General features: G+C 36.0%; 1 protein-coding gene across 3 annotated transcripts in view; it reads left to right on the forward strand.

Annotated features, from left to right (window-relative positions):
- Positions 1–13,947, forward strand: part of LOC136262605 (hemicentin-1-like) — a 129,557-nt gene that overhangs the window by 86,374 nt on the left and 29,236 nt on the right. For all 3 annotated transcript variants that reach the window (XR_010704246.1, XM_066056992.1, XM_066056993.1), the window contains 11 exons: positions 857–1,156; positions 1,210–1,521; positions 2,830–3,144; positions 3,207–3,527; positions 4,125–4,421; positions 4,472–4,750; positions 4,809–4,865; positions 9,641–9,919; positions 10,973–11,226; positions 11,320–11,524; positions 12,418–12,509. Coding sequence is in view for 2 of the 3 variants with exons in the window: in XM_066056992.1 (XP_065913064.1) it covers positions 857–1,156; positions 1,210–1,521; positions 2,830–3,144; positions 3,207–3,527; positions 4,125–4,421; positions 4,472–4,750; positions 4,809–4,865; positions 9,641–9,919; positions 10,973–11,226; positions 11,320–11,524; positions 12,418–12,509 (2,711 nt within the window). In the remaining variant the exon portion in view is untranslated. The remainder of the gene's footprint in view (positions 1–856; positions 1,157–1,209; positions 1,522–2,829; positions 3,145–3,206; positions 3,528–4,124; positions 4,422–4,471; positions 4,751–4,808; positions 4,866–9,640; positions 9,920–10,972; positions 11,227–11,319; positions 11,525–12,417; positions 12,510–13,947) is intronic.

Below are 13,947 nucleotides of genomic sequence, written 5' to 3' on the forward strand. Positions count from 1 at the left end.
CAGAAGCACTTCTAATACTGTTCTTCGTTGTGTAATGGGCTGAAAGTAAAGCATAATGGCCACTTCACTTTCGAGTCAGTAATTGCATAGGTAGTACTATGAAGAATAGACTATCTATGCTAATTGATAGTTGAGGTATGCAAATCATCCATATATTTCATGGTGACTGGATTAATTGCAGAGGAGCTTCTCCTACTGTTCTTCATTTGTAGCATTATTAAGTTCGATTAGTGAACATAGAAAAAGCAAAGAAACAAGGGATGTCACTTACACCTACAGATATACCATCAGATCCCTAATTTAGTCATGGGTATAGACTGAATTAGAGATTAAATGTCCACTAATATATCTGCAGGTGTAGGTGACCTCCCTACTTTTTTCTGTAATCCCTAGTTGAACTTAAAATGTCCTTATACTTGTTTATTTATTATTGCATGGTAGTTTGAAAAACAGAGCTTCATAACAATATAGTGTATCTACAATTTGTCTGATGCACATCCAACATAATAATGTTGATAGTGCATTGCCATAACAATGTCAGATGGTAAAGAATACCAATCATTTAATACTCATACTGCAAAACTATAATTCTTCACATTTTTTACAAGACAAAGAGCAATTACACAAACCAGTTTATGTTACTTAGCCTAATGTATACCTTATCTAAAACATGTACTATATATCCTTACTGATGAATGCTTCATATCAATTAAGTTATAATCATGTCAATGTATGCAAAGACAAGTAAGTTATCATAATGAGTATAAAATCATATGGATGACAGCTTTAGGGAAACGTGTTATATCTAACCTTTAAATTCAAGAGTCAACATATTTTCATATTTTTCATTCTTTAGTTCATGCAGAAATTACTGTTGACATCAGTGACCAATTGGAGGAAAATGAGACCAATTCAGTATCATTCTTGTGTGAAGCTATTGGTGAACCAGTTCCAAACATCAGTTGGTACTTTAATGGAGTGATGATAAATGTGTCAGATACAAGCAAGTACAAGATAGAGCCTAGATCAATAAACACAACTACTACTGAGACACTAACAGTGAACAATGTAACATCATTTGATGTGGGAACTTACATTTGTAATGCCACCAATATTATTGCCACTGACACAAGTATTGGAGTATTGACAGTCAATGGTAAATAGATTCACTACTAACTTAGATAGTAGTAATATGTCATATCATTACAGATGCTGCTGAGATGATTGAGCCACTACCACCGGGGATAACACAAGACACTCAGGAAGGATCAAATGTCACACTAACATGTATTGGTGCTGGTCATCCACCTCCTCATGTGGAATGGGGAAAAGTTGATGGAACAATTAGTAATAGGACAACAATTAGTAACTCATCAATGTCCACTAATAAAGGGAATGTAACTAGAGTCACTGTTGAGTTGACCATAACAGGATCATATAGAGATGACAGTGGAGGTTATGAATGTTCAGTTAGTAATCTACTAAACACTGTTACCAGCACTGTCAACCTTACAGTCCAATGTATGTATAGTGGTAATGTTATTGTGTTATTGTTACATCATGCTTTAAAAAACTCAACCAGTATTGATATTATGTAGTATCATTATCTGAAGATGTTTCAAAAAATGTTTGTGTTCATACAAGTATCTGTCTGCATTCACTTAAGTGCAAAACATTCTACTAAACAAAAAGAAAGAATTTAGTTTGAGCATAAGCAATGAAATATGGGAGGTCATCTACACCTGCCGCACATTCCCCCTATGATGTGACTGAGGTAGGGTCCACTGTATAGCTGCAGGTATAGAGGACTTATTTCTATACTCAAATGTAAAATTCTTAATTTCATCTTTACACTTGTTTGTTTTCTTTTTTGTAATCACATATTTCATTACTGGTGAACCACCACTTACTGCATCAAAGGAAAGAATGGTGCCAGACCCAGTAGAAAATTAAGCCATTGAATATGCATACCGAATATTAATTACTGAACACGAAGGGCCATTCTGTTTCATTTTCAGCTTTGTTACACCTGTTGTATACATCATTACAATGAAGAAATATATGAAAACTGCCTCTGCATTAATCCAGTATTTGCAAGTAAACGTACACCCCAACTATGATTTACTGGAAAGTGAAGTGGCTGTTCTGCTTTGTTTCCAAGTGTGTTCTACCTGTTATACAGCATCACGTGCGAACAACAGTGTGAGAAACACCTCTGGAATCAATCCAGGTACTATGGAAATTATGGACTTTTCTTGTGATAGCCAGTTGTACTGAAGCCATCACACATTAACATTGCCACAAATTAACACCTATGTAGTACTGGAGAAAGAAATGGGACACAAAAGAGGACAAAGGTAAGTTCATGATATATGCACTGTAGCTGCTGCGGTTGATGAAAAGGCACATTTTGGGTCAAAGTGACATCAAATGGTGAAGAAATTAAACCCATAGTGTTATCAATTGTTGGCTGGAGGCATCATTCAAGCAGACAGCCAGTCAGTTAGCAGAATTTTATAAAAGCTTGGGCTGAAGACGTTTTTGGCTTTGATTACACCTAACCAATGCTACCAAACTGTCATAAAGGAAAGCTGTGATATTTTTGGCTTAAAAATACCAACCTTTCATGATCCCTACTATACAGTACTACCATATTGTATGATATATGTACAAACTATGAAATCTACATGGACAGTGTATTAAGACAAGTAAGTTCTCCCTGTGGTACTTAACTTATAATTTGAAATATTGACCTGTATGATAAAGCTAAATAGTTATATATTTATCATATTTTTACTGACATTATGGTATATATGTATCACCTTTTAGTTGCTTCAAGTATTATTAATACAATTGCTAATAACACTATCAATGAAACTGACAGTGTGAATTTCACCTGTCGAGCTACTGGTGAACCAGTGCCAAACATTGCTTGGGATCTCAACGGAATCATGATTAATATTTCAGATACAAGCAAGTACAGGATAGAGTCTAGATCAATAAACACAACTACTACTGAGAACACACTAACAGTGTACAATGTAACATCATCTAATGTGGGAACTTACACTTGTAATGCTACCAATATTATTGGCAGCAATTTGATTGCTGATGACCAAACCAGTGGTTACCTTGAAGTTAATGGTTAGTGACATAATGCACACCATACGCACTTACAGTATTAATGTATGCCATCCACCTTATAGTGGCACCTTCTATTGAACATCCTGTCAATGATGGAGACACATTTTTAGTACCTCAGGATGATAACATAACAATTAAATGTTCTGCAACTGGTTATCCATCACCTTCACTGCAATGGATCAGACAAGGAGCTGAATTGGATGATGATGAGAGATTTTCTGTTGTGGAAGGACAGGAAGAATTTTCAGTGATAACTAATATCACAAGAGTAACAATTTATTTAGTGATCACTAGTGCTTCTAGAGATGATATTGACCAGTACATTTGTATTGCTAAGAATTTACTAGATGATGTCAACAGAACCATTACTGTTTTTGTGCAATGTATGTTGCTAGTAATACATCAGTCTCATGAATTGTGGTATTTACTGCATTACTTGTATGTGTAATGTTTGTGTGTGTTTCTATTTCTATAATTGGTTTTATTAGTTAAACCTTTAAAGCCTATATTTGTGTGTGTTCATGTGCCCATGATTTAGTGTATAATGGTATCATGTGTGCATGTGTGTACTGTACTGACAATGTATGTATGTAAGTGTGTTGTGTGTGTATGTATGTATGTATGCATGCATGAACAATAAAAACAGTTATACTGTACGATATAATTTCCTCTTACATTGAAACTAAAAGCAGCCACAAGATTTTGGATAAATGTTTCGTTTGTAAACATGTGACCAAACAGTTTTAAAGTAGCCAAAAGTTTTGTAATAATAATAATAATTAAAGAATTACCTTCAAGTAAGCAGCTTTAAAAATCAATGATGTCATTAGTTTAACTAGCCACTACAGTTATAATCAACTTTGTATGTGATATAGTTTAAACTAATTTTGTTGCTCTACTTAAGATATTGTAGTCCACTGTTGTTTCATTCATCCCATCAGTGCATGCAACATTAGAGATGTTTTTATTTCTTTATTCAGATCATGTCAACATAGAAAGCCAGTCTGGACTTGATGTGATCAATAATTCTATTATTAATGCTTTTACCAATGAGGTGAAATCTATTGTGTTACACTGTGTCACTGTCAGACGTCATGAAAATGCTAAGTGGATGCATGAAAATGATGCTGGACTAACTATTACACAACTATCCAGTACTACATATAATTCTACAATACAAATTAATGATACTGGTGAAGGAACAGATATGAATATGTTACAGTTGACGTGTCTATCAGAACATTCTAAGGAACACAGAGCTGTTTATGTCACAAGAGGTATATATAGCTATATATTTACTCACGGTGTTTATTCGCTATTTATACAGAAAATCCATTTCTGCGGTTAAACAGTGAGAGGGATATATCATCTATAATTGGCACTCGGCCAATTATTATGTACACCATTGCTGTTGATGCTGATGGAACTAGGGAGGGGCAGAAAAACCTTAGCTCTATTGCTTCACTATCTTTCAGGAATTCAAGTGGACAAAATTTGAATAAGAACGAAGACCTGTTTAAATTTACAGAAACCTCATTTCAAAATTATGACTACCCACTTCCTCCACTGGATAGCAATACGGAAGGAAACTATATTCTCACAATAGGTAATTATTATTATCCGTGTTAGTGTGAATCACTGTGAATTTTATTGTAATTATGCAGAAAATAGTGATGGAAATAGAAAACCAGAAACTGTGTCTGTGCAAGTTGAGGAATTAGGTACTGTGTGTGTGATGCAATAGCTTGTAATTCTGTGTGAAGTATAAATACACAATGCAATTGCACAGCCCAGTTTTTTTAGCATATAAAGCAGGAGACAGCTACATGTAGTATAGACCTTTCCCAAAATTTATGGTTGTTATGGCAAAAAACTATTCTGCCATGTTTGGTAGGCAAGAATGATACTGGTCAGCACTACACTAGCTTCTGTGGTAGACACTGCAGTTAACAGCAAGGTTAACAGTGAAGGGATTTTATTATTAATACAAGCGCAGAAACTGAGTGAAAATGAATTGTCAAAGCTTCGAGACTCACTTAATAAGAAAACGCTGAAGGAATTGCAGTCACTGGCTAAGAGTGTTTCTGTGAGGCTAACAGGCTCCTCTTGCAAACATAATATCATCGATTGTCTCATAACTATGGGGAAGATAGGAGTTGTTAGGGATCCGGAGAGGTTACAATTAGTTACATCACCAAAGAAATAAAGGAAGTGTTGTAAAGCTTACCACCATTTCAATCTGTCAAATACTGGTGCAAGGAGATGAGTGTTCTTTCGACTTTCAGTTTAATAAATTTGGTTGTTTACCTGATCTACAGCAAAGACAAGTTGTTCGACATGGATTCACTCAGAGCTCACAAGTCCTCGAAGCCTACACATTTTATTATGATGGCTTGGTGAAGAATGTGTGGCCACATAAATTTCCTCCCAGTGAAGGGCCTTTGCATTTGAGAGTTGTATATTTTCGTACCTATGTATACATCACAGTCTTAGTAGTGACTCTCCTCTGGAAGTGTTTGCTTCATTTACCACGAGACCATCCTTACTTTGCCCGGGAAATGGCTATCATGAATGTGGAATGGTGTGACTTTGTAGTGTTCAGCAATGGTGAAGTAGTAGTGGATCGTATTTTGGCAGATTAAAATGATCGGATGGAACTGTGTGAGATGACTGACAGATTTTACATCCAACATGTTGTCCTAGAAATACTTTCTGGTATCATATTTACAGAGGAGTATAACTCAATCCTAAAATTTTAGGCTGAAACACAATTATATAATTAGTTATTAATTATGTGTACTACAAGTAACAACAAAACAATTTTACATATTAATATGCAACCAATGGATTGTCAAATTTGTTAAAAACATGCATACATAATTAATGTCACTAACTAAACCACTCATAACTGTTGGAAACTTATCATTTAAAATATTGTAACGATGACCTCTTCCAAATAATATTAATCTCTCTATGTGAATACAAAATTTGCTATTCTCCATGTCTATCAACATCCAATGCACACATCTGTTTCTGTGGGCCCAGCTGAGGTGGATTATTCACAAAAATTCCTTTGCTTGCCACAGATTCGATCAAAACTATGATCAGCCATAATCCTGTCTCCCTCTATAAGCCCAGATTTCTCAATAATCTCATGGTCAGATATTCTACCTCTCCAAGAATCTGAAACAAAACTAACTAACCCTACAACCAATGAGTGTCTTCCACATATTTCTGCTCTTATATTGAGAGTATATGTAATTGAGGAGTTCTATAGACTTGAGGGGTGCTGGCATTCAATCTCATAGCAGTCAATAATTATTCATGTATTAGGGAAATATTTCTTAAAATTCCTTAACATGCAATCATCTATTTGTTTGCGTAAAGGATAAGGGAACAACAACCTGAGCTTCTTTGTAGGAAACAGATCCAAGTTGTAAACAAACCACTACATGTTCCTTCACTAATCTTGAATCTCACACAAACATCACCAACACTCAAACCCAGCCTTAAACGTAATAGCACACAAAAAAGCTGATTAGCCACAGACATGCCATGAAAACAACGTGATCCACCTTGTTTCCCCTTCAGATCTAGTTCCTTGATTTGACTACTGTTCCAAGCTATCATATCCACTGCTTTGGGTTCAAGATATTCTACTAATGCCTTGAATGAATCATACGTAAGCAGGCCTCTGTACAGCTGTGTGAGTTTATCATCTCCAACAAGAATTTCCACTTGCAATTCTCCCTAGCATTTAATGACCCCTCCAAAACAGAGATCCTTTGCTGCAATTCGCTCAATTGTTTTCCATTCCTGCTGAGACTCTGTCTGGCACTCTACACAAAAAAATGTTATTTTTTTATTTATTTGCCAAGACATTACAGGGATACTTCACTATACTGACTTTATAACAAGGCAAAATCTTCAGGCAAGACACATTGTTAAATGAATGATAGCGCTGACTCAGTGTGCCACTGTGCCACCATTAAAAGATAGAAAGATACTTACCGACTTCAACTGGAATAGTATCTTACGCAGGAGGGACACTCGAGGATGGTATACAAATACCTTGGCTTTCCACCCTGGCGTCTTTCGTGTACTTTAGTAGAAGTCCATGGTCATGCTCAAAAGCTTGCTGGATATGTTGTTAATGTATCAGCTGCGCTTTTGTTTTCTCCTCTTGTAACCTTCGCTGCTCTGAGGCCCTTTCATGGTGATGTTGAGCTCTCTGGAATCGTGCCACTGCACTTGAATCTCTGTTTGAACCAGTGTCATAATCTTCGTCATCTGTCTTAAGCTTCTTCTGTGGGTACACCAAAGGTATGTAGTCAGGATCCAAGGGTACCATAGATCTCCGTCCAGAAATGAAGTACTCAGAGCAAATGCAGTCTCCTGTACCTGGTTTCCAAGGCGAGCCATTTGGATTCTTACAAGATACAAACGCTTACCATTGTCTATGATGTCCTGGATATTTCTTTGCATTGGGAAAACGGTAAAACCCAGTCTTCTTTTTTTGCTGTGTCGGTTGGTGCAATTAATGACTGCATACATAATTGGCATAGTTGCGGTCTTGCTTATCAAATTTGTGATTCCGTAAATGCTTGTGTTATTTTCGATATGTTGTAGTGGCAGTACATTTATTATGCTCTAATAGAGCACTCAAACTACTGATGCTGCCAGCATTATCTACCATCAAAATTTAACTAAAATATAATGCAATCACTATTCTGTTAGTAGTAGGAGAAAACCATCATTATTTGATGTAATAATGTAAAAGGCATGAACTCCACACAAATCAGCCAAGCTGTAAAAAAATGGTGCGACCTTAAAAAGCCTGGGTGAAAAAAGTAGTTGAATCAAAGATGGCGGCCAAGAAATGGCTGCAATGATGTTAATGCTAATAAATTTTAATAATGGCTGTGTGCATTGTTAAAATTTATTAGCATTAACATCATTGCAGCCATTTCTTGGCCACCACCTTTGATTTCACAACTTCTTTCACCCAGGATTTTTTAAGGCTGCACCATTTTTTCACAGCTTGGCTGTTTTTGTGTGGATTTCACTTCTTTTTGTGCTTTATAAGGCTCCAAAACCAGCCTATGGCTGACTTTGAGGCTTGTTTTTACTCACATTTCTCCTTTTCTATGTAGATACAATGATTATTATTGAAGAACTTATAAATGTATTTCATTGCATGATTTAATTCAATATTTGATAATATTATAATACTCTAATAAAGTTCACATTTTTTTGAGGATTCCTAATAGAACATACATAGAATGTTCTAGAGCAATCTAGTACTTCTATTGGTAGATCTATGAAATTACAAATGTTTGATTATAAGCAGATTTCAACTAAAAATTTCATTATAAAGCAGAAATTAAGTGAGGTGATCAGCCAAGGTAGCAGTGGTTCAGTGGTTAAGGATGAGGTGTTAGGTATGGAGGTCCCTGGTTCGAACTCTGGTAAGTTTTTTTCCAACATTTTTTGTGCACCTTTTTAACCCTGTGGTGACTGCTCCGTTAGAGTACCTTGATCCCGCAGTTTTACATTTGCTTGGCTTTGCTTTATAACTTTGTCGCTGTAACTGTATTGCTATTCAAAGTATAAAAAGGCACTGCTACAATGATCAGCCCATCTACACACCAATTTTCAAGTTATTTCTATACTCGGTTTACCCTGTAGCCGTGACAGAAGTTTGATTTTTTTTAATGTGAATAATGCTCATAACTCCTTGAGTATTCCTCAGATTCACAACAAATTTGGTACTTTAATCCACCATTACATGCTCTTCATTTTTGCCAAAGATTGAGGTAATCAAGGTACATGTTTGCATTTTATAGCAATTTTATCAAAGTGTGCGAAAAGAATACAAAGCCCCCATAGCACCCGTATCGCATAAGAAGAAAAAAACAAAGAAATTAAAATGAAACTTTGAACGCTCAATCTCACAAATGACCATTGCAAATTTAATTAAATTTGCTGTATACCGTACCCTACCTGGGGGACAGCTATAATGCAAAAACGGTGTGCTTTGGAGAAGGAGCCATGGAGCTATGCATGCATGAAAAAGCTGTTTTCTTTCTTCCTGTAAATATACTCATGGTGTGGTCACCAGCTTTCTTGGCTACATGACACACTACCATGTGTCTTGATATAACAATAATTATTAACAATGAAGTTACAAAACACTCTAATAGAGCAGTCATTGCTACTTCAGCCACCAATATTTTAAGGAAACCGCCCCTTCAATTACAAATGAAACGTGTTCTGCAGTGAGGGAATTCCATTTCTTTCCACCCATTTCCTGTTTCCTATTTCCTCGTTCCTGATTTTACCAATACCCCTTTTTTACAGCTTGGCTATATTAGTATAACAACTCTCAAGCTGAATAGTATATATTTTTAGCCTTACATCAAGTTAATTACTTCATTCAGTATACTATCACTTTTTTCTGAATTATTATAGCCGTTTGTGTGCATGTACCTTACAGAGGAAGAAATTGAACTGACTGTACTATCTAGTCGAATAACAATACTTGAAGGAGACAGGATCAACATGTCATGCATACCATCAAATCTAGAGATTGCCATAGAGTGGAAATTCAGTGATAGGGAAATAGTTGATTCAGCATATCATCAGCTCACGCCTCAAGTACTAAATCATTATCTGACCATTCCTCAACTTGATGCCAGTGACAATGGTACATATACATGTGCTGTGGCCATAACGGAAAGAGTTGAAAAAACGATAACCCTCAATATTGTACCAAGTGAGTGAGTGAGTGAGTGAGTGAGTGAGTGTGTGTGTGTGTCTGTGTGTGTCTGTGTGTCTGTGTGTCTGTGTCTGTGTCTCTGTGTGTGTCTGTGTGCAGGAGAGGATCCAGGGTTTCAAAAAGGGCGTTCCACTCTGAGCCATCAGCTACCTAAGTACTGTGTGCGAATGATTATTTCTCAGCAATATTATTTGCATAGTTAAGTTTAACTATTATGCCTTAGAAGAAGGATCTATAGTTCAAATGCAATTACAGAAGCTGTTATAATCATACAAGATTTTAGGAGCACTTGGAGGTGTTGGAACAGTTGATTCAGGTCATTTCCAAGAATAGAGATAAAATACAATGTATTTACACACAGAAGTATCTTCTCAGTTGTTCGCCTACCCTGTTTTTTATTTGCACTACAATGCCTCCGAGAGATTTGTTCGTGTATGTAGCATTATCAAGTCAAAGAGATGCACTTTTCCTGGTAGCCTAAGAGACCTACTATGGCATCTTTTGTTGTTAAATACCTGAAAACCCAAAGGGAGGGTAGTTTACAAAGTTTATAGAGAGTCACTACACCTTATTTTAAACCAGCAAAAAGACACCATCCGGTGCAAAGCTTACACTTTTCCTATGCTGAAGTTTAATACAGGCTTTATTTAGTGTTTACTTATTTTACTTCATGTGGGTACATACAGACAAACATGTAGATAGATAGATAGATAGATAGATAGATAGATAGATAGATAGATAGATAGATAGATAGATAGATAGATAGATAGATAGATAGATAGATAGATAGATAGATAGATAGATAGATAGATATAGATAGATATTCCCTGGATCCATCCCTGATGTGTGTGTGTGTTTGTGTGTGTGTGTGTGTGTGTGTGTGTGTGTGTGTGTGTGTGTGTGTGTGTGTGTGTGTGTGTGTGTGTGTGTGTGTGTGTGTGTGTGTGTGTGTGTGTGTGTGTGTGTGTGTGTAAGCTTATTACCTCTGTATGCATTTACTTTAATTAAACACACCTCTTGTGCATAATGGATTTTTTAATCACTTTCTAGCTTGTCTAGAAGATTATTCGAATGGTTTACGATGGCCTACAACAAGACGAAATACTGTAAGAGCATTAAAGTGCTCAGAATTACATCCAAGTCTTCGCCCTGGAGTGAACATTGAAAGATTTTGTAAACATGATGGTAACTGGGACACTATAGATTTCAGTGCTTGTACTGCACTACCTGATGCTATTTCAATAGTGATAGTATCTTTTAAAGTAAATGTCTCTGAGTCTGCTGCAGAAGTTGTAGCAGAAAATGTGAGTAAATATCCATTAAAAATTTTAAAGGAAGTATTATGGAATAGTTTTCTTAATGTATGTTGTCATATCATGCTATGTTTTGATTAATAGGTAACTGATCAGTTTAAAAGTAGTAACAACATTTCTTTCAGTAATTATAAAATTATGTATTATCCTCTGACACTATCTGATAATACTGGAGTGTCCATAAAGTTCAACACAAGTGATGATATTTCAGTTATTAATGACATTTCACAAACTTTACCAAGTACTGTTATGAACTCAACTTATGAAGTTAATATCTACATTCCTGGATGTAAGTGTGATACTGTTAGAATGCAATTTCTGTATACCTACTCCAGGAGTCCAAACTGCAATATGCATTAGTACTGAATAGTAGAGATCATAAAAGTTTGAGCTTTCCTGCCAAATAGTATCCAGCTGGTTAGGTAAATCATGAAATCAAATCCAGCCTGAAACACTTCCAACAAGTTTCCATGATTTTTTATTTAACTGAATTTTCTGCTAACCGACTGACTAACTGACCGACCGACCGACGGACCGACCAACCAACCAACCGGCCGACCGACCAACTGACTGACTAATGCCTTCAGCCAAGCAAAACTCATCTATGGTTAAGGCTATGGGCTTGATTTCTTTACTGTTTGATGTCACTTCATTGACTTTTTGTATATGCAGTAGCCACAATCTGGACTTACCTATGTTTCCTGTTTCATTTTCCACTATACCATGTAGGTGCTGATAGTGTAGCTAGTGCATTATAACTTTATCTATCATGAGAATCATCTGAAGTGAGTGGATTGATTGTAGAGGCTTCATTTGTAACACCATGTTGTGGGTGCAACCTAGCTGAAATTGAAAGCGAATGGCTTTGTCACTTTTCTGTAATGATAATTGGGAATCAATTATTTCCTCTGTTGTGGTATGCGCTGGTTCACCAGTAATGAATTCTGTTGTTACAAAATAGTAAACAATCAATTGGTAAAATATGGATTTGTAGGGATAATGAAAAGCAATAAAAGAATGGAGGTCATTAACAGCTACAGCTGTACTAGTGGACATTTAATCTCTACTGCAGTCAAGGCAATAGTATTGAAGTAGGACACTGTTTTGGCAGGAAAACAATAACTTTTGTGATCCATGGTATAATTTTGCTTTGGTGACATGTATCCTGCCTGTATTTCATAGCCAATTGCAGCTGTCTAGCAGAATCTGACAGAAGGACAATTTGTAAAGGACCAAGTCGATCACCTTGTAATTGTACTGCCGATACATGTGAGGTAATCATCTTTTTGTAGGAATGATGTACATGATATGCAGTGTTAATGATATATTGTTTGCTAGAATACAAGCTGTATGCTATGTATGTTTGAAGTGGGTAGAGGGAAGCTCTCTGTATACCTAGTGCAATAAACCTAGCCTATATTATGTGTTGTTTAGATGCCGTGATAGTCAATATTTTAAGTGCTTTCAAATAATGTGTTTGTCTAAATGATTCATTCTATAATGTTTTCTTACTTTTTGTCTGAAGTACTAAAAGTTCAGGAAATGTTTGCATAATCATTATGTTGCATTGCATTTATATATTTTTTTTGCATTGTTACAAGCCGGACTAAATTTCTGAATTTTTAGTTTAAAAATAGGCTGTTAAAGTATTTAGAATTTTACGACTAAGGCGAACGTGTATTTCCAAACCTATATATATGCTGTTATCAAACAAGTTTACTAAAAATCAGGCACCCATGCAGTTAACTACATTCACAGGCTTTAAGCAGGTCCCTAGTGGGATAGCATTCACAGAATAAAACCATTTGCTTGCAAGAAGTTGATGTATAAGTACAGGCTGAATGTAGAGAAGATTTCAGTTACCAGCTGTTGTGACTCCTTTGGCCCATGCCTAGACTGCATGATTCTGGGGATCAAGTCACCACTGGGTCTGAGATTTCTTCTGTATTCTTCATGTTTTAGTCACATGTTTCTGACTCCCAGTATTCACAGGCTTTCAGCCTTCTCACAGGCCCCTAGTGGGATAGCATTCACAGAATACTATCCCCTGCTATAAACTATTCAATTTCTTTACCAATAAATGTGTTCAGCATTTTATTGTATTTCCATATAATTTCATAATTCATTAATTATTTCATAATTCATTAATTACCACCTTTTCACTGCTAAGGAAGCATAAGTCAAACAAATCCATAACTCAAGCAAAGTGCTTTGAGTCACAAATAACGCAAAGAAGTATCTTCTTAACTGTTTTATATAGTTTGTTTATGGCATTTCTTTTTGAAAATTCACTCGACAAAGCCTTGGTATAGCTTTTCATTAATTTTTCATTCACATATGATAGGGATATGTCCCATTTCAACTGCAATTGCTGGTAGGCTAAAAGGTCTGTACTGGTCACTATAACACCTGTTCAGCCTAATGGGAAAGCCATTCACACCACATTTTCAGAAACCAGTTTTATCTGTATTTTGAAGTATACACTTCAGAGCAAAACTTACCTGCCTGTAAGTTTGTAGACTGGCTACTTTTAACATAAAGTTTCTTTGCCTCACAAGTGCTGGTGTGGACAGACAAGCAAGTATGTATGTATGGTAGAGATATGTATGTATGTCTGTATGTATGTATGTATGTCCAAACAGGTATGTATGTACGTATGTACATGTAATAGTTGTAACATGGACATGAGGGCTTTGCTTGATATGTGTACCC

The sequence above is a fragment of the Dysidea avara genome, chromosome 7, assembly GCF_963678975.1.
Source record: "Dysidea avara chromosome 7, odDysAvar1.4, whole genome shotgun sequence".
Taxonomy (NCBI): domain Eukaryota; kingdom Metazoa; phylum Porifera; class Demospongiae; order Dictyoceratida; family Dysideidae; genus Dysidea; species Dysidea avara.